The sequence below is a fragment of the Pseudorca crassidens genome, chromosome 20 (genome assembly GCF_039906515.1).
Source record: "Pseudorca crassidens isolate mPseCra1 chromosome 20, mPseCra1.hap1, whole genome shotgun sequence".
NCBI classification, from domain to species: Eukaryota; Metazoa; Chordata; class Mammalia; order Artiodactyla; family Delphinidae; genus Pseudorca; species Pseudorca crassidens.
In genome coordinates this window covers 53,061,143-53,085,934 of record NC_090315.1, presented here as the reverse complement: position 1 = coordinate 53,085,934, position 24,792 = coordinate 53,061,143, and the positions used below count along the sequence as shown (strand labels likewise).

The following is a 24,792-nucleotide window of genomic DNA, read 5'->3' as shown; positions in this document are numbered from 1 at the left end:
AATAATATATATACAATAAGCTGGGTGTGCACTTCCTAGGTCTCCTGGTCTGCGTTTCCTTACATATACGTGTGCCCGGGTCACAATACATGCAGATTCTTTCAGCAGTTCCAGGCATCCAACAGTTAACACCCTCTCACCAGGAAGGAAACCTGCTCACCAGGCCTACACGGAGGGAGCCCAGGGTCTGCTGTTGCTCCTACACGGAAGTGACAGTTTGAGGGTCTTTCACATACCTCCTGTCTCCCTCCCAGTTATAGGTCCCCCCATTATGGAGCCTGGGGTCAGAACTGAGTTGTCCAAGCCTGAACCTGTTAAGTGTTCATCGCTTAGAAGATCAAGAAGAGAATTTGTTTATACATGTTGGGCCTTGTATTACCATAAAAAAAATTAGCTTAACACATACAGGGAGCGTGATCAATAGCAAAACAACCTGTCCAGAAACACCAATGAAGCTGTCAGAAGTGCTCACACCACACCTTTTCCTCCTGTTTTGTTAACCCTCAGGTCACCTGGCATTTTTCACAAGTCTTGTATCTGCTTCCCAAGTCTTCTGGGAGACAGCCCGCAAATCACACGTTAGTTCAGACTTCTAGAGCCCCAGGTGTTTGCAATCCTCCTCAAGCCCGACACAGGCAGCTAGCACTTTGCCACACTCAAGGTCCGCCTCTCGGGGGCTTCCTGAGGGTCCACTCTGATGCCACGCCTGCCTGGCTCCTGTTCATACTGTCAACGGGGTGCCCCTGCCCTCAGAGGTGGTTCCCGGTCTCCACTAGTGAGATTCATTCCTCTCTGGAAATTTTACTGGGTTCTCTCAGGGGCTAAAACGTTGGAAAGGGGTGGGATGAGCTGAGAGGGATGTCAGAGCAGGCGAGGGTGAGAAAAACTGTTCTCACCAGCCCTACCCTGACTGGTGGAGGCCAAGACCCAAGACCAAGGTTAAGGCACGGAAACCCCCATCCCAGAGAAATGCCCAACGCAATGAGATGAGGCATGGCTTTCCCACCGCGACCGGCATGCAGACTGCACCCTGTACTCGCTGGGGGCAGGGGCTGGGGTGGCTGCAGCATCACGATGACCGCTCTTGTTGTCACAGACTCGGGTCCACTTACCAGCTGTGATGGCAAGTCCTTCTGACCTACAGCCAAAGCCATCAATCTGGAGATGTGGCCTTGCTCTCAGACAGGAAAACAAATCAGCTCCACGAGGAACAGAATAAGCTTGTGTTTGTCATTCAGTGAAAAATTAATTCATTCGATCAACAAACATCCTGTGTGCTAGTGTGCATGTGTGAGAATGTGCACAGATTGCTGCCATGTGCTGTGTGCAGAGCACAAAGGACCCTCTGCCAGAAAAGGCAGCAAAGATTTCAGTGTAGCTTAAGGAAATTCACGAGTAGATGGAAAGACAGTAAGTGAAGTGTTCTTATGGGAGATGCCATATTACTTTTGGATATGTGATCGCATAAAAAAAAAAAACCCACCAATCAGTGTAGCACGGTGGGGTGAGGGAGGAGCTATGGATGGTGATGGTGATGGTGATGGTGATGGTGACGGTGACGGTGACGGTGATGGTGACGACAGACGAAGAAGAGCTAAAGGAGAAAGATAGGAGGGAGGATGAGAAAACAGCCACAACCACCACAACACTCATAGCTCTGACAGTCACTGAACGCTGACTGCTGCTGGTCTAAGCATCACACACATTTGACCTCATTTAATCCTTTCAACAATCCTATCCTAAGTCCAATTATTATCCCCATTTTACACAGGGGAACATTCAGACTGAGAAGAGTTACGCCATGGTCCGAGGAGTGGACCCAGAATTCAAATCCATGGCATCTGCCCGACTCTGGCGACCATGTTCACAACCACCGAGGCAGACGCTGCTGCGTGCCCCCCTCTGATCACTCCCTGTCCTCTTTGTAAACAGCACCCCAGTTTAGTTCTGAGCAGCCACGTACCCAGTAAAGACAATCACTTTTTCAGGCTCCCTTGTAGCTATAGGGTGACCGTGTGATAGACACGCTGGCGTGCGCCTCTTGCCTGCCCCCCTTCTTCTTGTTAAGGAAGAAGATGTGATGCCTGGAGGCTGAGCAGCCGCATGCTAAGAATGGCTGTGGGGGGGGGGGGTCCCTGGTGGTGCAGTGGTTAAGAATCCGCCTGCCAATGCAGGGGACATGGGTTCGAGCCCTGGTCCGGGAAGATCCCACATGCCGCGGAGCAACTAAGCCTGTGCGCCACAACTACTGAGCCTGCATGCCACAACTACTGAACCCCACGCGCCTAGAGCCCGTGCTCCGCAACAAGAGGAGCGCCACCGCAATGAGAAGCCCACGCACCACAACGAACAGTAGCCCCCGCTCACCACAACTAGAGAAAGCCCACACACAGCAACGAAGGCCCAACGCAGCCAAAAATAAATTTAAAAAATAAGTTAAAAGAAAAGAAAAGAAAAAAAAAAAAAAAGAATGGCTGAGGGGAGAGACCACAGCACTTCCAGCCCCTGATGGCATCACAGACATGATGGGCTCCCAACTGAACAGCCTACCTCTAAGTCCCTTGTAACAAGAGAGAGATGAAGGCCTGGCTGGGAAAGCTGGGGTCCAGGCCAAGCCCTTCCTGATGCAGGCACTGCAGGAAGGTGAACCCCAGTCAGTACAGGACGCACTTAAGCTCCCTTCCATCCATCAGCGGCACAGATGGGACATCACATATGGGATCTGGTTTTGGTTCTGAAGCCTTAGGGTCACGGTACTTGACCGCAATCTGAATTTTTGCTAACTCAGATGGAGGTTTTTTTTTTTTTTTTTTTTTTTTTTTTTAGGTGCAACCTGTACAACCTCTAACATGAGAGACATCCAGTAAGTATGTGTTCAGTAAAACGAGCAGGAGAGCAAGAAAGCAGACCATGAGCAAGATTTCTCATGAAGAGGCATGTTGAGGGCCAGGGGAATCCTGCCTGCCTTCAGCCTTAGCACTTGTATTAGTTTCTTATTGCTGCTGTAATAAATAACCCTAAACTTAAGCCTTAAAATAACACCAATTTATTCTCTTACAGTTCTGGAGGTCCAAAGTCCAAAGTCGTTCTCACTGAGCTAAACTCAAGGCATCAACAGGACTGCTTCCTTCTGGAAGCCCCAGGGGAGAATCTGCTACCTCCCTCTCCCAGCTTCTGGAGGCCACCTGCATTCCTTGGTTCACAGCCGCATCACCTTTGCTTCCTGCTTCCATTTTCACCCGGCTACCTTCTTCCCCTGTGGTCAAATTTCCCTCTGCCTCCCTCCTACAGGAATACTAATAAGAACGCTTAGGGCCCACCGAGGTAATCCAGGATGATGTCCCTTCTCAAGACCCTTCATTTGACCACATTGACAAAGTCCTTTTTGCCATATAAAGTCACAATCACAAGTTCCAGGGACTAGGACCTGGGTATCTTTGGGGGCCATTGGTCAGCCCACCAGAGTCCTCCATTTATTTACTGAAGACCAGGCACTGGGCTAGCAATGAACGGGCAGCAGTGAACTGGGATCGTAAAAAATACCTTTTCTAATAGACTCTGCCTAAGCTATTGGTGAATCACGTCCTATAACGCAGTCAGAGCATATAAATCACAATGAGTTAAAGACAATAGTACAGGATCAAAAAGTTAAAGTTACTGATGAATTCTTACCATTATCTGACAAAGGTTTTTGGAGAGCTGTCACAGGAAACTCTGAAGAAGAAAACAAGGAGGTTGGAAATGGGTCATGAAAGAGAAAACACCTGGAAGCCTAAAATGAAGAAAAGAGTGGGCTACTCAAAAGACACACCACACAAGTGGGGTTCCCCGGGAATTGTGGGAAGAAACGGGGCTCCCTGGGAACTGTGGGAAGAGGTGGGGTTCCCCGGGAATTGTGGGAAGAAACGGGGCTCCCTGGGAACTGTGGGAAGAGGTGGGGTTCCCCGGGAATTGTGGGAAGAAACAGGGTTCCCCTGGAACTGTGGAAAGAAGGGGGATTCTCCAGGAACTGTGGGAAGAAATGGGGTTCCCAGGAACTGCGGGAATAAGTGGGGGTTCCCCAGGAGCTGTGGGAAGAAGTGGGGTTCACATTTCTAGACTCTTTGATGTGCAGCAAGAAATGTACCCTTCTAGTCACAAATGAAGCAAGCCCAACAAATACACTGAAAAGACATTATAAGTGGATGAACAGCTGAGGCTACACAGGGGCCGGTCTTCGGGAAGAATGCCCGGATGGACTCCCACATAACTCTGGGAACTCCTGCGGGTGCCATAAGACAGGATTCTAAAAGAGCTACTGCCACAGGGGCAAGAAAATCTCCAGCGGAACCCTGATCGCTTGACCAGCCAACACATAACCACCACTGGAGACTTAGGTGGAAACAGCTGGGCTCACCCTTCCAGAATCTTCTACCATAAAATGTCCAGGGATACCATGGATATTATTATTCTATACTGCACCTCCCCAAATCCTTCCTATCTCACATTTTCTTTGTGTCACTTGTTCCATTTTTGAATGAAGGAAGAAGAAGCCATCTGTTCATTACAAAAGCACCTGAGCTACAATATCATGTATTACTAAAAGGTAATTCTTAGGGAAGACTTAGGCGGCGACACACAGATGCTTCTCCAAATGTGGGCAGCTGTCTATATATAAACACAGCTCGAATCAACTGTGGGGTGTACCAGCCAAAGTCGACTGGTCATGTGAAGCACATCTGGATTAAGACCTGTTCCCAATCAAAGGAAAGTCATTCTTCCTGGTGGTCCGACCACTTAACTTAAACAAAAAGAACTGAGCCAACTTTCATCAATGAGCCTTTCTTCCAACCGAAAAGAAAAAAGAAAATAAAAAATGAGAGTTGGCTACTGGTTATGGCGATGTTTTGCCACAAGGTTAATAATGATGGGTTTCAGGTCACTGGCAATTTCTCATTTCAAACGAACTTGAACCATCAACCCTCAAGGGCCGATTGTTTAATGTGGGCTGTCTGCACCCACAGCGCTTCTCGGACACCCACGTGGTGGGTGGGTGACATTCTGCCATTGCATCATTACCAAAAACAAGAGAGAGACTTTTCATCCTTAAAATTTTTAAAAAAGTGCTCATATGCTTGAGCTCCATGGAAGACCCATAGGCTTGTTCCATTTCATGATGACTGGAACTTGAATTAGAGACTTGTAATCAATTCACAGGAACTGGGCTCCTTCTTCCAGAGGGAACTTGGGAGGAAAACATTTGAAATATCCCTGCCACCATTCAGAAGACTCCACAGCTTTTTCCTCCATACTGCTGGTCACTTTTTCTCAGATGCTCATTTCACTTCTAAGTGGCCCAGACAGAGGGTTCAAGGCTCCCCCTTCCCCAGTACTGAGAAAGCAGGCTGGACGGACAGAAGAATGAATGAATAAAGCTGCTTAAGTTGGGAAGGGAAACACTGGGGAGTAGTGGAGATGATGGAAAACAAGAAACCACACGCCCTTCGGATGTCTTTACTCAGCCTCAGCTGATTGTTGTCTCCTCCTCCAATTTTTAAATCTAATGGGAACGCCAGCTTTTCACATGACATCTCCCAATTTGTATATGTATCTCAGCCATTTTTTTAATTAATTAATTTTATTTATTTATTTTTGGCTGCGTTGGGTCTTCGTTGCTGCGCGCGGGCTTTCTCTAGTTGCGGCGAGTGGGGGTTACTCTTCGTTGTGGTGCGCGGGCTTCTCACTGCGGTGGCTTCTCTTGTTGTGGAGCATGGGCTCTAGGCGCACGGGCTTCAGTAGTTGGGGCACACGGGCTCAGTGGCTGTGGCTCGTGGGCTCTAGAGCACAGGCTCAGTAGTTGTGGCGCACGGGCTTAGTTGCTCCGGGGCATGTGGGATCTTCCCAGACCAGGGCTCAAACCCGTGTCCCCTGCACTGGCAGGCAGATTCTTAACCACTGTGCCACCAGGGAAGCCCTTGGTCATTTTTTAAAGTCACTGTGTAAGCAAAACAAAACACATCTGCCAGCAGGTGATGTCTACTGATGCAGAGGAGCATGACACTGAGTTTTCTCCTCCAGAAGTCATATCCAAAGCCATGGCTTGTCCCTGGCCTGGGCCAAGACAAGTGTGAAAAGGGGAGGCAGAGAGGCAGGAGGAAAATCTGGGAGCTGCAGGCTCGTCCTCAGACTTTCCTAAGTGATATACTGGCCTGTCAAATTTCATGACCTGGGGAGGATGATAAACACACTCAAAAACCTCATCTAATTTTAGAGTAAGTTACTTTGACGCATGAACCAACTTGTGGGCAGATCAGCCTCCACACTGTGACCTAAGCTATGCCAAATACCCCCTGAAGGAGGGAGAGGAAGGGCTCCATTCTAACACGCTGCACCACATTCGTGAGGCCAGGGGGAGTCTGTCATCCAGGGCCCCATATTCCCCAGGTGAGCAGGCAGTGACAAGAGGCAGTCCTGATCTACGCTGCTCCTTCCTGCGTTCTAATTACAGGCAAAGAGCCCTGAGGTCTTGCAGGGTTTGGTTTCTTAACCTGAGACTTGAATCTTCCTTCCCACAGTTTTTTTGTCTTAACTGGCTGTGGCGCAGAGCCCCAGGGAGCCTTCTTCTGCCTGAGATAAACACAGGGCACCCTCACAGTCCTAATTAACAGATTTTTTTTTCCTCCTCCCAAGTTTCACCAAAGGAAATCCTTCTCCCGGTCAGTCTTAGCTGGGCTGGAAGTCGAAACCAGATTCACAAAAGTGCAACAAGATGTACAAGAAATTAAGTTTCCTTGATAACATAAAAGTGCTGAAAATTAAAGAAAAGCCTTGCTAGCTGGTAAAGGAAATTGACAGTTGTCCACAGTAACTGGACAGGGACCAATCTGTGACCTCTACCTCTACCCCCCAAAACAACCCTCTCTATTAAGAGACTAAAAAAATACAATACCAAATATTATGTGTGAACTTTGACTGACCGCAGACTCATTGAAAACCAAAAGCTATGAAAGACATTTTGAGGATAACTGGGTAAATCTGGTTACAGACTGTACATTCTTTTATGTTAGCGAATTATTATCATTTCATAGACATGATAACATGGATAAACGTGATTACGTAGAACAAGGTCTTTAGTTTTAGGAGATGCCTGCCAAAGTACTTAACTGTAAAGAGTGTCAATGTCTGCAACTTACATATGTGGATGGATGGATGGATGGATGGATGGATGGATGGATGGATGGATGGATGGACGGATGGACGGATGGATGAATGAATGAATGAATGGATGGGCGGATGGATGGATGAATAGGTGGGTGGATAAACAGGTGGGTGGATGGATGAATGGACGGGTGGGTGGATGGATGGATGAAAAGATGGCTGGACAGAAACACGTTAAGACATTAGCAATTACTGACTCTAGATGATGGGCCTGTGCTAATTCACCACACTACTGAAGTGTTGTTTGAATTTTCTGTATGCTCAATAATTTTTACAACCAAAAGTTAAGAAACCTGTTACTTTCAGAATTTCAGTGTTTTAATTAACCTTTTTAAAAATCACACTTTTTAAATATGTCTTACAAAGAGTCCCATGTCACAAGTGGGGATAAAGTGAGAGTTACTCCAATTGATATTATATTATATATGGCCTTGCCTGATTCATAGCCGACTTTCAGGAGGGTAAAGGATGCCTTAGTGATGGCATTAGCATTCATCCTTCGTTATTTGGAAATGATGTGGTTTTCTCAGAACCGCGTACTTCAAATACACATTCTCCTCTTTCCCATTCACCCAGCAGACCCTTCACCACACTTACTGTAAAGGGCATTTTCCTGGGCACTTGAAAAAACACACAGATCTGCAGCCCAGGGTCCCTGCCCTGGAAATACTGACACCCTACAAGTTATGTGCTGGTATAAAGGACAAATCCCTAAGAGCTGTCCCTTAAAGGGTCAACTTCTAAAAATGGTTTCCAATCATTATATCTCAGTGACAGGAGAAAAAATGTTATCTTGATAGTAAAGGATTTAAATTTATCGCATGGCTGAAAACGGTTAGTGAATTGAAATTATAATGTAATGAATCATTTCCTGAAAACGTTGAGCCGCTATTCATGCCATTGCACGAAGAACTATTTAGGGATGTCGAAAGGAAAAAAAGAAAGTTAGGAAGCCTACCCAGGAAATTATTCCGATACGTATATACTTTCTTGAGGATTAAATTACTTTTTCAAAAGAACAGAAAATTGAACGGTCTTCATGATTCCTGCTGGAAAAGAATTAAGCTGTCTCCTAATTTCTACCCAGTTCCTTCTGTTTTGAGCACTGCCCTTTACAAGGGACGGTACCATCTGGATTTCACAGATTCCCTCAGAGGCAGCCCTACAGATGAAGCGGTACCGTGGCTGGGACTTTTACTCTCTCTCCTGGCCTCTGTGTTCCCACCAAATCTCGCCACACTGCAGTTGAGACCACGTGACCCAAGTCTTGACCCGCGTCCTTCGATGGCAACAAGGACGGCCTGCTTGATAAGAAAAGGGATTTTCAGCCACAGCTCAACAGATATGGGAGAAACCAGAGCAACGCCGTGAACTGATTCTGTGTGCTGGTTTGTACGTTCAGGTCCGATTATTCTTTGTTCTCAGTTGTGTTTCCTAGTAAATGCAGGCAATCAGGATTCACTATACTCAAGCGATCAAGGTCATGTGTATACCTAAGGCTCTGAAGGTGAGAAGGTGCAGGGCCCCCGAAGGAAGAAGAGCTCATTCCTGGGATGACAGAACAAGAAGGCAGTGTCCGCTTTCACTCAACTGTGCCACCGTGTGTCACCGACTGAGCTTCACCCTGGCGTTCAAAATCCCCCAGGCAAGGGCCTTTCTTTCAGAGACTCATTCTCCCGGGTTCTGGGGACGCTGAAAAGGATAGAGCTCCACCTACCCCCAGATACTAAAGGCTCACTACTCAACCAAATCTCAGAATACTCTCCCACCTACCTCCTAGGCTCCTGTCACACCAGAATGCTGACAGTGACACAGCTCGTCTTTTCTGGTGCACACCTTTATCAAAAGGTGGAGGAGGAAGAATATGAGGGTTAGAAGAAGAACACTTGGGACTTCCCTGGTGGCACAGTGGTTTCGACTCCATGCTCCCAATGCAGGGGGCACAGGTTCGATCCCTGGTCAGGGAACTAGATCCCACATGCATGCCACAACTAAGAGTTCGCATGCCACAACTAAGGAGTCTGCATGCTACAACTAAAGAGCCAGCAAGCCGCAACTAAGGAGGCTGCCTGCTGCAACTAAGACCCCATGCAACCAAATAAATATTATTTTAAAAAAAAAGAAGAACAGTTGCAGTGCAGCAGTAACAGAAGCTAACACTTAGTGACAACAGACTACGTCCCAGGGACAGTGTTATTAAACAACTGACGTACACTGTCTTATTTAATTCTCACAATCTCAAAAGAAGAGACTCCCCTCCCCGGGGGTCATGACTCACAGCATGTGAGATCTTATTTCCCTGACCAGGGATGGAACCCGTGCCCCCTGAAGTAGCAGTGCTGGAGTCTCAACCACTGGACCGCCAGGGAAGTCCCCAGAAGAGATTATTATTAATCCCCTTTGATGGGTGAGAAAACTGAGATGCATTAAGATGAAGCAAATGGCCCCAGATCACACAGACAGTACACGACAGAGTCAGGACTCAAACCCAAGTGGATCTGAATCTGGAGACCCCAGAGTCTTCTCTGCTCTGCCATACATGGCCTTCTATGTTGTTCTTTCTGCCTGGAAAGACCTCGCCTCATCTCTGAGCTCAACATACTGTCTAGGCATCATGGCCCAGCCCTGTAAGCCATTTATGATCACCCCATCTGGAATGACGGCTCCCTCTCCAGAAACCCCGTGCCTCGTGTGAAGCCTTTAAAATAAGGACCAGACTGTAGGGACAGGAGCCGTGACTTCCGTATGCCCCACGCAGAGGCACCCAGTTTATTAAATGAAAAACAATGCCATGCTGCACCAGCCCTAAAGCCTACCTCCGACAGAGGTATCAGGCCACGGTTCATGGAAAGACTGAACTCTTCAGGAGTTAAAAAAAAAACAACAAAAAAAACCCCACACTGCATTTGTTCCGTAAACATTCATTCAGTCCATAACAGGTTCAAGCTCCTCAGACGCGCTCGGTCTTCTTGAAAGTGTCAGATCGCCTCTTAGGAGGAAACTGAATGGCATCTCTGTTGGCATCAAATGAAAATCACGTCTTAATACGGTCCTACAAACAACAGGCTCAAGGTGCTTCTTCCAAGTTCTCCACCCAAGGTCTCCGGGGATGCTGCTGGAAGGCTCCCCACTCAACGCCATAATTACCAGAAAATGGAAAAATCCAAGAAACACAGGGGCCGTGGAGCAGGGTTCAGGGACTGAGGGCAACTGCTGATCCAGGCAAAGATCAAAGCTGTGCAGAAACCCTTCCCGGGTTTACACAGCTGTAGGCTCTGTGCGGGAGCTGTAAAACAAACACGATCTGGACGGGAGGGAAAGGTCTTGTGACTGGGGCTGTATGGGTGTCAAGGACTCCCCAGGACATCAAACGAACCAGGAGGCTAAAGAGGCACCTCACTCTGGGCCTAGAAGAAGAAGCTTGTACCCTTTTCCAATCCAGGCCATATTTTTATTGGGCCCAACGATTTCACCAGTTCAGCCTTCGAAAACATAATAAGAAAGAGGGAAGACAACCATAAGCCTACCTGCAAAAAAAAAAAAGTTCTTGAGTTTAATAAACACCAACAATAACAAAAAAAAGTGAATTGGTCAAATCTTAATAACCTGGGGCTGAGGAACTCCCTGCACCAGCTTATCTTGTTTAGTTGCGGTGTACAACATCTGAATAAGACCCAGAGCTCTCAGAACTCCTGCAGGTGCATAAATTCCTAAACTAAATAATAACAAAGCCATATGCTACCATATTTTTAGATATGAATTGCTATGTGAGGCACAGACAGAAGAGCAGCTCCCTGCTATCATTTGGATGCATTAGAAATAAAATCATCTCATAAGCCTGCAAATGTTTTTGTTTTTTTTTTTTTGCATCACCAAACTCGCATATTTCCCCTGTGTACAGAAGTATAATTTCTTTACATGGTTGTTCTCCATGTCTTAAACTTGATATACATGTAATATTAGGAGATGAAAATAATATATATATATATGTGAACTCCTCGTTTCGTGTATTAGAAAACAATATGTTTTGCTCATTAAAGGCGCCAATATAAATGCTATAAACCATGAAATTACCTTTGAGCCCTTCCTGAAATAACCAGTTCACAAACAAATGATCCATGCAAAAAAGGCAAGGTGAGATTACAATCAGACTAAGTTACATTTTCATTTCAGGATTTTTTTCTTTTTAACATAGAAAAGTATTATTACTGCAAAACCAACGGTGGCAGCAGGTACATCCAATTTATGTAGGAAACACTGAACAGCACAGGTAGACTGAACAAAATGAGTTCCAAGCGGGGCTTTTCGTGTTTTCCAAATGGGATGCAGAACTCAAATTTACCACAAATTGTCTCAATAAACAAATCCCACTTCTGGTTTTCTCACTTCAGAGGGCTGCTTTAAAAGCAATGATGGCAAAAACATTTTACTAAAATAACTGTGACGTTTTTCAAACTCAGAAAGTAAGATTCTGCCCTACGGATGACCAAAAGAAGCTGTGGATGGCAGAAACCTTATCCCATGAGTCAGATATTCTCGAGCTGAAATTAGCAGAGCCCTTAATCCAGTGTGATCCCCAAACAAGCATCATCCACGTCATCTGGGAAACTCCTAAAAATGCAGATCCTTGGGTCCTACTATAGAAGTTCTGGAATCAGAAACTCTGTAGGTGAGGTCCAGGAAGAGGTGTTCTAACAAGCCCTCCAGGGGACCCTGGCGCATGTTCCAGTCTGAGAACCAGTGTCTTAGTCTATGAACATCAGTCACCAGTGTTGTAGACAATGATGCTATTTCCGCTAAGGTCCCGCACAGAAGCTCCAGTGGTTCCAACAGCCTGTTCCTCCTGACCAAGATGATCTGCACATTTCTGTCTGGATTAATCCCTGCCCCTCTTTCCATGGCAGCATCTCTCATCTGTAAAACTGTAGATGATACATCTTTAATCAAGACGACATGAGAGCCCTGACTTTCCTCCTGCAGGTTCTAACCATCAGCCCTGTAGTGGCCCCAATGACACTATGAAACAGGCCAGGATGAGAACCTTCTTGCATGAGCTCCAAGTAGAAAAAGCTACGTGTCAGCTTTGGGCCAGATCTTGACTCATTCATTTGTTTGTTCATTTAATTAGTGAGCCATTCACACAATCATGGAACACACACTGATCAAGTTGTTCTTCCTTCCTTCCTTCCTCCCTTTTTTCTTCCTTCCTTCCCTCCCTCCTTCCTTCCTTTCTTCCTTCCTTTCCTTCCTTCCTTCTTTCTTTTTCTTTTCTTTTTTTGCTTGCTTCATGCTGGAAACACAAAGCTGTATAAGACTATCCCAACTCTCTAGTCCAGTGGGGGAACACACATACACAAGTAGATAATCATAATACAATGAGGTAAGTACAAAACAGAATTCCACATAAGGAACATAAAGAATGGGTGACTGGGGAACTTTTTGTGTGTGTGTGGGAGGGAGTCAGTGGCTTACACCAGACTTGAATCTTATAGGAGGAGGAGAGGCCAGCAAGTTGGAGAAGGGAAGGCAGGGAAGAAGGGAAGACAGGTGGGTTCCAGGCAGTGGCAGACCCTGAACAACACGGATGCGCGGATGGGGCTTCCCAGCTGGGCGCTCTTTAAGGCAGGGAGTTTGCCTCAGTGTCTGTGCCCACCCTGGGCTTGGCCCAGACAGGCAGAGTGAAGGCACTGGACAAGCGGTAGGGAATCCACCAGAGGACGTCAACTCCTAAGGCAAGAGGAACACGAAGGCTCCAGCTGAGTGATGCAGACAAGGGGCGACGGGAGCTGAGCCGCCGAGGGCTAAGCAGCAGAGGGATGAGTGAGCAGTAGGCGGAAGGACAGGACTCTGTGGGGAACCACGTGGCTAAAGGTGAAAGGATCCTGAAGACAGTGCGACTCACCTTTCACAGGGATAAGAATGAAAACAAAGGCTCTTTTGTGTCCGGATAAGATCCTACCAGGACTGACCAGACCAGGACAGAGCAAAGAACACCCAGTTAAAGGCTTCTGCTCCGTGACCTATGTAACCTTCCCCCCAGCCTGGGACAGGTAAGAACAGAGGAGGGGGACTGCTGACCTACGACTGGAGAACCACTGCAAGGCAGAGGGAGACAGAAAGGAAGGAAGGGAGGACACACAACGCGGCAACATGGGGCTGGACTGTCCCAGGAAATAGGCGAGAGACGAGGGGACCATTTCTCTAGATTCCTGTTTCTAACTCAGTGACAGGAGTGACAGGAAAGGGAGCAAAGATAAAGAATCCTTATCGCCTGCTTAGTACACACCAGACAGCTCCCTTGGGGGGTGACCAATGTCCTCCTTTTGAATCTGGGCAGCAACTAGAGGTCGGTATGAGATCCCCATACTGGCTGCAGAGACAACCAGTGGCGCAGAGAGGTGAGGTCATTTGCCTGGAACCACACAGCCAGTAAGTGGGGGAAGCCAGGTTTATGCTTGGATCTGACTCCCAAGTCCAAGATGGACCTGGCCTGAGTCAGACAGGAGGAAGGCTCAGATACCTTGGAGGCTGAAGGGGCCAAGCAAGCCAGGCCAGGAGCAGGGGACCAGCAAGAAAGGGTGGCTTTGCCAGAGCGTGCCCACAAGGTGGAGGTGGGGACAGTGTCTTCATGAGACTCTAGGATTTTCTAACATCTCGGCAGAAAATACCTGGCCTACATCACCGGTGTGAAGATTCCGAATGGGAGTCCTCGCCTTTCTAACCCATCCCTGGAGACCTTACAAAGTATTCTGACGAAGGGTACATTCGGTTCTGCAACAGAGATCTGTCTCAATCCATCTGGCTCTTCTATGAATCCCTCCAAATACTTCAGGGTAAGGGCAGCGCATTGAAACTTGATGGAATTTCCTGCTGCACTGTGTAGAGCCAGAATTGCTCCATCCCGTAAATACATTTGGGAGGAACTTTTTGTCTTCCTCCCTTTAATGATATAGAACATAATCTTTCAAGTAAATCCTCTTTAAAGCACCCTCAGTCCAAAAGAAAATTATTTGGACCTCAGAAATAACTGCATGTGGATGTGATGTGGATAGCACGCATAGCTATAAAAAAAAATACTTGGCTCTGTAATTTTCTGAAAAATGCTGTGTTGTTGCCATTTTTTTGGGTTAATTAAAAGACCATAAAAATCAATTCAAACATGTTTGGAGACAGATTTTCAAATTTTATAAACTCTGCTCAGTTGCTGGGTCAAAGATAAGAAGATGGCAGACATCTCCGTACTCGTAGCTTTGGGGTGGTTTCTTGCTTTCTTGTTTCTTTCTTTCTTTCTCCCTCCCTCCCTCTCTTGCTATCTGCTTTCCTTTCTTTCTCCCTCCCTCTCTTGCTATCTGCTTTCCTTTCTTCCTTTCTTTCATTCATTCACTCATTCATTCATTCATCCAACCCAAATTCCCTACTCTGGGCCAAGCACTAGAACAGGAACAGCCCCTGTTCGCATGGGACTGTCATTCTGATAGGAGACAGAAGCTGAAGGACATCATTTAGATCAGGAGTTGGCAAGCTTTTTCTCTAAAGGACCAGACAGTAAATATTTTCAGCTTTCTGGGCCACAATATCTCTGTTGCAACTACCGAACTCTGCCCTGACAGCGTGAAGGCAGACACAGACAATACATAAACAAACGGCCATGGCGTATTCCAGTAAAACTCTATTTATCATGTGTATATGTGTAACTGATTCACTTCGTTATACAGCAGAAACTAACACACCATTGTAAAGCAATTATACTCCAAAAAAGATGTAAAGAAAAAAAAAACTCTATTTATGAACATTATAATTTGAATTTCATATATTTCCATGTGTCATGAAATGTTCTTCTTCTTTTGATTTTTTCAACCATTTAAAAAACGTAAAAAACCATCCTCATGCCATACAAAAAACAGGGGGTACTTGGCCCCTGATTTATACTGTTACCTGGGGAAAGACACCGAGGTATGTTTGACCCTGTATCCAGAAAGATAATGCTGGGATTCTCGACTGCTGAAGCCCAGAGGGCCACCGGCTACAATGTTAATCCAACAGGCATGGCGAGGGCAGAAAAGAGGCCCTCTGCCCTCAGCTGCTGGCCATCGGAGATCCCTGCTCATTTCCACAATGGCTTCCTGCCCAGGTCTAAGCAGTGGTCTTTGGTGACTCGCTGCTCCCCAGTGGCCTTGGCGACTGGCTCCAAACTCGATAAAGTGCTAATTTTGCTTTTTACGGCTGTTGTGTAACGCTGATACAAAGCCAAGCCAATCCTTTTTGAAAATCTGGAGAAATGTTAGCTCACAAATGGAAACGCAGGGATCTGAGTTACAACCAGGAGGCAATTTGCATGGTCAGCTTCTGCAACTATCCGAATGGTGATCTCGGGTGGAAATAATGAGAAGCCTCTGTGTTATTCCCAGGTCCCTTGTCCTGCCTTGATGGCTGGAAGGCGGCCACCAGCCAGCTCCGTTATCATGACAGAAACGTAACGTGGTTCACGCGAGCAGCCTTCGGTGGGCAAATGTTCAAGCACATTAAGGTTTTAATATAATTATAATTATAGAACATGTTCAACCAATTAACCACAAATATGCTGTTTATCTGAAAGGCTGCCAACACTGTGAACTGCAGTCAAAATAACATTAGGCTGTAGTCCTTAAGCAAAGAATACACACTGAATCAAAAGAGAGAGCAGAAGGAAAAGGCCAAAATAAATATTTTATCTGAGATTTTATGAATATGTCCTCAAATGCCAGATTAAAATATGTCATCTCAACTTCCCATATATTTACTTGATGAAATCAGATTAAGCGAGTTCATGACACTGTTGAAAAACACCATAAACCAAAGAGAGAGAGAAGTGTGTTTTGTAAATCTTGGCAGTCAGGCTCCCCCAACGTTCGCCGGAGGATAATGTAAGAAAGAAACGGCAATTGCAACACGTCATATTTTTTAAGGCATTGAGAAACTTCTCATTACCCCTTATATCTTTCTTAGTTACAGCCTCGAGGACTTGGAGCAAAATTAAACTTTGCCTTAGCAACGAAATAATATAAGCCTGCCCATAACTTTCCTGAGAGAATTAAAAAAAAAAAAAGAACTCAGTTGTACAATTTGTATATACACAATTTGTGCTGCTGTAAAAGCATATTTTGAAAAGTGCTCCCTAAATAATTAAGCTATTCCTTTTACCATACTTCCTATATTACAGAAGTCATTTTCCCACCAAGAATCAATAAGTCATTCCAAACGTCAGTCATTTTTCTCCATTTAACGGAATGGACTAAAGTCCGACACTGCAAGTTACATTACCTTTGAATTATGTGTGTAATTTAAAATTCAAAGTACTACACTAAGGAGCTTTTTAGACTGACCACTCTACTCTCTCTTCATAAATACGGCCCCTTGCAGACCCCTCTGACAGATTTACCGAACAACAGGAGTTTGAAACAGTTAAGGCTGGGAGCCCCTACAGGAAAGCTGTTCTCTCTAACGATGCCACAGGAACAATGCTCTTTTCAGAGGCAACACAAAGCAAATGGTCATACAGGAAATGTCTCTGGGTTTTTAGATTCGTGGTAAAGCCGTACTAAAGCATCTTAGCCTTAATTACAAATAAACACGTGGGCACACACTGACAGGTCAGTTCAGAGAACGCTCCCTAAGTAAACGCTCTAGTGTGATTTTTGTTTGACCAGACCCCAGGCCTCTGATAAAATTTCAAATGTAGAAATCCCAAACGGGTATGTACGAAAGAGGCTCTTTTTCATCAAACACAACATGGGGAGAGAAAAGGAAAAAAACACAGAGAGATACAAATGAAGATGTGTTTAAGTGTGCATCGGCAGCAAGTACATTTTAAAGAATTAACAGAAGAGGCTGTACATTCTTTTACCTGCATTCATGGGTTGATGTGCTTCCGATTATAAATAAAATACAGTTACCTCACTCTTCAGGGAAACAAAAATAAAGTGACTATTAAAAATACCAATGACTATCCTTAAGTTCGTGATGTACTGACTCAATGCTGTAGGCTGGTAAAATTCAAAACACACACACACACACACACACACACACACACACACACACACCTCTGTCAAGTAAACAGCATTTTTCTCAATAGCCCTGATTATTTGGTCCAGTGTGTCCTCAAAAGAGCCAGCCCCTCCACACTAGTATGAAAGAAAATGAGACTTTGCAATATTTTCTTTTCAAATATTGGTTATTTAGAAAATACAGCAGTTAAGTTTGATTTTCTAACTGCAATGCATGTATCGACTTGAATCTCTTATGCTTCTCTCTGCTCATGAGGCACCTCATTTACCTTTACAGGAGTTTTGTTTTTCACCTGTCACACCAGGACGATGGAACCCATTCAAAGCACTGCCTTGGATCCCCAAGGTGGACACTTGCTCAGAACAGTTTGTTGTTCATTCCCACTACTCTACAGCCAAATAATCTTCCTTTTTCCCCCTTTTTTTCATTAGTAAGTATCTCTGATAACTGTACATGTTCCCTGATGTGGAACAATTTTAGGCCACTGGAGCCTGACTTAATCACTTGAGGACATGCCTTCTGTGGGTCATCAAAAATCAACTCTACTTGCCTAGGTTTTATTCTTGCCAAGTTAGCATTCCCAAGACAAATCACTCTAAAGCGCCTTAAAAATCATTAGCTCTCATGTATTCAACCCGAACATCAGCGTGGCCTGGAACGTGGAAAGAGGCAGACTGGCAAAGTTAGGCGGCCAGCACCTGGGAAAGCTGTTCCCTCCAGCACCCCAGCAATTCTGCAGCTGGAGTCACCCTGCACTGCATCTCAGCCCAGCACCCGGACCCTCTCCCCTACCATCTGCTAACTGTGCTAACTGAGAATCTCTGAGAAAAGCAGAACCTCCCCGCTGGGTGTTAGTTTTGCATGGCCAACATGTAATCTCAAACGGTGAAACCCCAATGATGATTTCTTTTTTTCTTCCTGCCCCCGGGATGGATTTTTTTTTTTTCCCTCCTTCCTAAACTTGTTTGGGTTTCTTCCCACTTGAAAAAGTAGCAACCTTCACTCAACTGATGAATACTTGCTGGTAAATTACTGTATCTGAGCGACGGTACACTGATAGGACCTATAAATTATGATCTAACGTGGTTAGCTCAAACAAAAGGAAATTTCACTGAAGGGAACTGATATTCTGGGAGTGGTCTCTCTCCAAAGGATTCTACCCTGGGAAGTAAAACTTGCAAATATAAAGAAAGATGTTGCAAGTGTATCGGGCTCCCCTAGGATATAAAGGGTCAGGATAATTGTTCTGGTAATATCACCACGTGGCAGTATGCATTACTAATGAAAGATGGACCAGACATATAGTCTTCTCCTTTGGAAAAGAAAAGAAAAAAAAATACCGCACTGTGAAGAGGCTTATTCTTTCCAAACGCATTTTATTAAAACGACCACCACAACAAATGTCAGACCAACCTAGATCAAACTGCTAGGAATAGACCTAAAGTTATTTTATTACCATAGGCGCTGCCCCTAGCCCCCCAGTCAGGCTCTCAAACACTAAACCATTTCCCTGAGTCATTTGTCCTATATCACTCAGTAATGAATTTTCATGCATGTATGTGCTGCTAAAAAAAAAAAAGATAAAACTCATAAATAATCCAATACACTGTCTCCTGCCAAATGGCCATATATTGTTCGTTTCACCTGCCATATTAAATAAAAATTTTTAAAGTTTTTTCTTTCATTAAAAAACCCAGGCTGTATTTGGAAGTGACCACACAAAGTCAAAACTCACAGCTTAAATTGCACGGTTAAAACATATTCACTAGGAGTGACTGAATCACAGAGTGAAGAAAAGGTACTTAAATCTTAGAGAGACGTCTTCTTAAACGGTGTCTCCGAAACTGCTTCACTATAAAAATCTCTACTGGATGCCATGATGAGGATGAAAGAAACAGCTTCAGCTCAAACTGAGGAAAGACAGGCTATACTAGTTTCTGTGGACTTTTTCAAAATATGCCAGCACTGTAACACTTCTTTTCATGCCTTTGTGGATAATTACTACTCAGTTAATCACACACACACACACACACACACACACACACACGAGAAACCTAGTACAATGAAATTATCAAAAACAGTCTACCCTTGTTGCTCAAAGATGTAACTTGGTAAATCAAAATCAGAGGACATGACCTTCTTGGCCTGGTCTCTGCTTTGTCCCCTGTATTTTGACTGAACTGGCCCCTCGTTAAGTCACTGGAAAACAGAGCGCACTGAGAGCCCTTCGAATGCTTTAGACATGGGACAGAGAAAGCGAGCGATAATCACATGGCAGCTAGGAGACGACAGCACATACTGCTGTTTGGCTGGATGCGGACAACACAGTTCGCTTTGAACTAAGGACCTCTCTAGACCAGTGGTGGGTCAGAGTTAGGGACACTGTGTGTGACTCTTGGAGAGAGAATTTTCTCTTGGCCAAGACTCAGAGGACTCAGAACCGTCTGACGCCTGATTCAAGACCATGCTCGAACCACCTGAGCTAAGAGTTCATTTCAACAGACATCGAGATTTAAGGAGAGTCATACGATGCCTAGGCAATTAGAAATTCAGTTTCAAAAGAAAAGAGAAAACAGAAAAGCTGAACTGTATGAAGCGTCAAGCCACATTCACCAAAGTGGAGAAATGTGATTTATTCTATATTCCTTACGGAGTCCATCACCAGTTCCTCCATGTTTTCAGAAGTTCAAGTTGTTTTTCTGAATGCCAAGGTCAGACCTGCCATGTCCTGTCCTATTACCAAAGGGCTGATGCTCTCCCAGTGACTGGACAGAAAAGTTGCAGCAGGATCCCAGCAGGACAGTGACATAAGAGGAGGGGTGTCCAGCATGACAAGCAGCCATAAGGTAAAACAAACGTTCTCATTTATATTTTAAAAAAAGGTAAGGAAACTGTAAATTTATTCAAAAATCTGAAGCTGATTTCTTTTAAATAAAGGAGAAATTAACTATGAATATCTTGATTGGTTATGAAACTAATACACCTTAGGATAACAGTAGAGACAGCTTAAACTTTTCTATGACACTCATATAGTTAAATTCATGATGATCTAATTGGCATGGAGAATGTAATTTATAAGAAGCTATTCACTGACTCATTTGGTTTGTTTTGTTTTGCTATTTTCCTTTTAGTTTTAAAAGTCTGCCCAAATGTATAGCTTATAAATCATACCAAAAACGCATCAGTTTAAGAAAAAAGTTATGTTTCTTTTTAGGGGGAAGAAAAAGAATCAAGTTCTAGAGCCCAACTTTCACACTTTACTTAATTACAAACAAAGACATAATGCATTACTTTTCTGTACGCACAAGAGACAGGCAGACTGTAATTTTTATTGCATGTTAAGTTTCCACTGGATCCCAATATTATTAAGCTTTAAAGCAGAGGGTTGGTTCCTTCAGCTAAGTCTGACAATACTAGCAAGTCAACAGGAAAAAAAAAAAAAAGGGAAGAAGAACACCTCATCTGGGGTTGTAATATTTGCTGAAAAAAATCTACTTCAAAACATTAATCAAATTTTTCGCCTACTGGGCAACCATATGGTACAGCAGCATGTGAATCTCACAAACTTGCTGATCTCCTGTAACTGGTGCAATTAATTACGGTGGCTGCATCCATCTCTTGGATTTTCGCCTTGTGGAAAAAAAAGTATTTACTGCAACAGCTTTTACAAAACAAGGGGATGAAAATCACAATTGATTAATGAGCTGAATGGAAATATTTCCGTTAGCAGATTTTTAAAACGAATAAGGATTAATACCGTGGATGGAAAGGAACACACGTTGAGAGCTCCTTGTCCTTTCCGGACCCCCCAAAAGGTGGAGGCAGAACGGGAAGTAAAGGTGCCAGGAGCTCCGACATGCATAATTCACCAGCCGGCTTTAGATCCCAAGTAATAAAGCCTTAAACTGGTGAAGTAATAAAGAGGTTGGCTTTACAAGACACTAGCCTGGGATACAAAAAGCTTGTTCTTTGATTTGAAAACTCAGATACTAAATACTCAGTGGGTGAGGAACATCACCGGCCTGTCAAAGAACGGAAAGGAAAGTGGCTCTTAGAAGGCAGCAATCTACTTGGCTATTCACGTGCAAAGCTTGCTGCACATATGGTCCATTTATGGTTTTAAGACCCCTCCATAAAAGCAAGCGTCTGAGAGTAAGTCAGGATGCTACCACGGTCCTTACCTGCTGGCTAAAGCTACAAACAGTGCATAATCGCGGCATCTTTCCCACCAGAGTTCAGCCCGCATACATCTTACTTTTCCTAACCATCAGAAACAACGCTTTCTGGGACTAACCCATCCCTCCTGCCTTTTGGGAGCTGGCTTCTGGAAATGCACGGGGGTCACAATCTTCGCCTCAATAGGCAGTCACAGTCCCAGGGCTGGAGGTCATAGTAGACAAGCAGAAGCAGTTGCACTCTGCCCCTTTTCAGAAATGCCCTCAGGGCTTAAGACCACCCAAGCATTAATGTCATCATCTTCTCAGGCATCTTTATTTCAGGAAGCTCAGCTCCCCTTTCTCTGAAAAGACAGCAGAAGAGACTGGTCCCGATACTGGCCATGTGTTAAATACTTATCTTGGGAAAACAGACCAAACACTAAACATAAGTGGAAGACATATATAAGTTGGAGAGTTCAGATAACCATCGCTTTTACCACTGATAATGGGAAAAGCTGTAAAGAACAAGGCTTTGCAATTCAACTCTTATGCCAACCTTTCTCTTGACTGTGCCTACTGTAGTTAAACTTCTACCAGGAAATTCTGCAAAGAGCTCTGTTAAAGAGACCTGACTATCATCTTACTAATGTCCACATGTGTGTGGCCAATATGGTGATTTCTCCAGCTGTCTTGTTTGTTTGTTCTGTGGAACTATCCAGAGAAGTCAAAGTCTTTTGCAATCACCTAATAAACAAGAGCACCCAGAAAATGAGGAGTACATTTTTATAAAACAAAGGGTTAGTGAGTGATATTTTAAATGACAATATCTCATCTCAAACAACTCACTCCTATGTTTATGTTAACATACAGGCATACGTCGTTTTATTGTGCTTTGCTTTACTGCGCTTCAAAGATACCGCATTATTTACAAATTGCAGGTTTGTGGCAACCCTGCATCAAGCATGTCTGTTGGTGCCATTTTTCCAACAGCATTTTCTCACTTTGTACCTCTGGTCACATTTTGTTAATTTTCACAATATTTCAAACTTTTTCGTTATCACTGTATTTGTTATGATGACCTGTGATCAGCGATCTTTGATGTTACTACCACAACTAGCTGAAGGCTCGGGTGACAGCATTTTTTAGCAATCAAGTATTTTTTAATTAAAAGATGTCATTTTTTTAGACATAATCCTTTTGCACACTTAGTAGACTACAGTATAAAAATAACTTTTATATACACTGAGAAACCAAAAATTTTTTTTCATTTGAAATATTATGGTATTTGCTTTATTTTGATGGTCTGGAACCAAACTGGCAATATCTCCAAAGTATGCCTATATAAGTTTGGAGATTTTGATGTAATGGAGGAAGAAAAATGTGCATTTCCAACTAGCAGGCAGATGTAGGTGGGTAAGAGATTCGGAAGGCCACCATTTAGGGTGTTGGAAGGATAACTTCTAAAAAAATCTTATTCAAATCATTCCAGTTGAGGATCAGAGCCACTTTACAATCAGAGATGTTCTGAAGAAACCATCATCCAATGAAAAGTAGGAGGAACGTACCAAGAAAATGTGTTTGGCCTCTGGAAGAAAAACAAACAAACAAACAAAATCTAATGGGAACTGAGCGATCCAACTCCTTAAACCGGTGACCCTATAATGTATACCACTCCCCAGCACCACCTCTCAGATGATCTCCAAACCCCTCCTACAGGCGATGGTTGTTGGCTTAAAAGTTTAAAGAGCTAACAAAATGTTTTAACGAGATACAAATCTCAGAGATCATTAATCAATATGTTCAATGTTATTTGTGATAATTCATCATGACATGATATTAATGGGTTACTGTACCCTTCAGAGGTGAGATTAATGCAAATGAGCTGCCACAATTAACTTTACTGCTCCCAACTCACAGGAATGGACAGATGATTATAAATGACAACTATATGTCAATTACAATATCCAATAAAGTGAAGCTTAGAGAACAATCCATCTCCTTTTATTGCTCTTTCTTGACATCGCTGAATTTAGCTCAACCCACTGTTGTCACAATGTAGCCATTGATTGGGGGAGGGGAAAGCGTTTTTCTTTTCCTTTCTTTTCTTTCTTTAAGTTTTCAACAGCCTTAAAAAGTGCTTCCAAAAAGTCCGTGTAAATACGTTTTCTAAAGGAGGAAGAGCCACGGGACACCAGGAGTAAGTACCACATTCATTCTCGGTGAGTTAAAGAAAACTGTATCCACGTTCAAATTGCAGCAGCAAGGCCAGCAAGCAAACCTACCCAGCTGTGTATAATATATTTACGCAATTAAAAAAGGAAGCCATTAGCACAGCATCCTGAAAAGCCTTGAGTTTCGCTAAACAAAAGTTACTGGAGGATCACTCTGTCGAGCTAAAGAGGCTGCAAAGTGGAAAGGCAGGTTCGAGGCCAGGGCAGGAGGGTAAAGTCAGTTGGCAGACCTGCACTCGGGGGGCGGGGAGTCAGTGAACACCCAGGTACAGGCCCTGCCTGCAGAGGATTTCGAGGCCTGCGTACTTCTTCCTACCACGGGTGGAGCGCTTTTTGAGAGGTGACTCTCTGGTGCTGACTGGCACAGTGTCGTGGTCCCTCCGCAGCCTAGGTCCCTTTACTGAGCAGGTACACCCAGGGCTTTGAGTGTCAGCTGGTAACTCACAGGCTGATACCCGCTTCTGCCCCACCGCCCCCTTCCTTGGCTGCTGCTGGCCAATCACTGACAGTCAGCCAGCCAGGCCCGCGTCTCAAGCAGGATCCACTCTGAGGTACCATTCATGCTCTAGAGCTCCCCGGGGGCCAGGCTGAAACTGGTCACATCCTCGTGCAATGTTTTCCCTGCCCCGGGCAGATCTCCGCACTTCCCTCTCCTGAAAGCGCAACCCCCCAAATCACGGGAACAGGCAACCTGACTTGGGCTCTGCTTCCAGGCAGCAGAACCTAAGGCCAGGCGCCGAGGAGATGGAGACAGGAGCTCTCTTCCTGCAGGGCAACTGACGAGGAGACCCACTCTCCGCTAGGCAGTGACGGGAGAGCACCCAACATGCTCCCTTTTGAAGCTACGTCCAGAAAGCATTTCTCCCTTATGCTTCCCCGAAACATCTAAAACTAAAATTACAAGGTAAGCCTGTAAAAGGGTCACAGTGGATTGAGGAGGCTACAGTTTCATCCCATGTCCCTTCCACTGCCAAAACGGAGCTCATCTTTCCATTAGGGACCTGTGGGCCTCCTTGGCTCCACGTAGGGGCAGGGGTCCTGATTCCAGCCCCCTTCCCTGGACCATCACTTTCAAGGATGGTGCCAGCCTTGAGCCAGGCCAGTCGAGTTCTGCCTTTGGCTTCTGTGCCAGGGGCGGTGGGGGGATGGGCTTCTTGGTGCCC

The 24,792-nt window shown here is 44.8% G+C and overlaps 1 protein-coding gene across 4 annotated transcripts in view; it reads right to left on the bottom strand.

Moving 5' to 3' along the window:
• Positions 1-24,792, bottom strand: part of WWOX (WW domain containing oxidoreductase) — a 978,254-nt gene that overhangs the window by 786,833 nt on the left and 166,629 nt on the right. Inside the window, exons 6-7 of one of the 4 annotated variants that reach the window (XM_067719421.1) lie at positions 3,673-3,714; positions 1,545-1,594 (exon numbers count right to left, since the gene is read on the bottom strand). The exons of 2 other annotated variants lie outside the window; for them this stretch is intronic. In XM_067719421.1, the coding sequence (XP_067575522.1) occupies positions 3,703-3,714 (12 nt within the window). In that variant the 3' untranslated portion in view covers positions 1,545-1,594; positions 3,673-3,702. Of the gene's footprint in view, positions 1-1,021; positions 1,595-3,672; positions 3,715-24,792 lie in introns of those variants that run through there. One more of the 4 variants, XM_067719420.1, reaches the window with a different exon arrangement.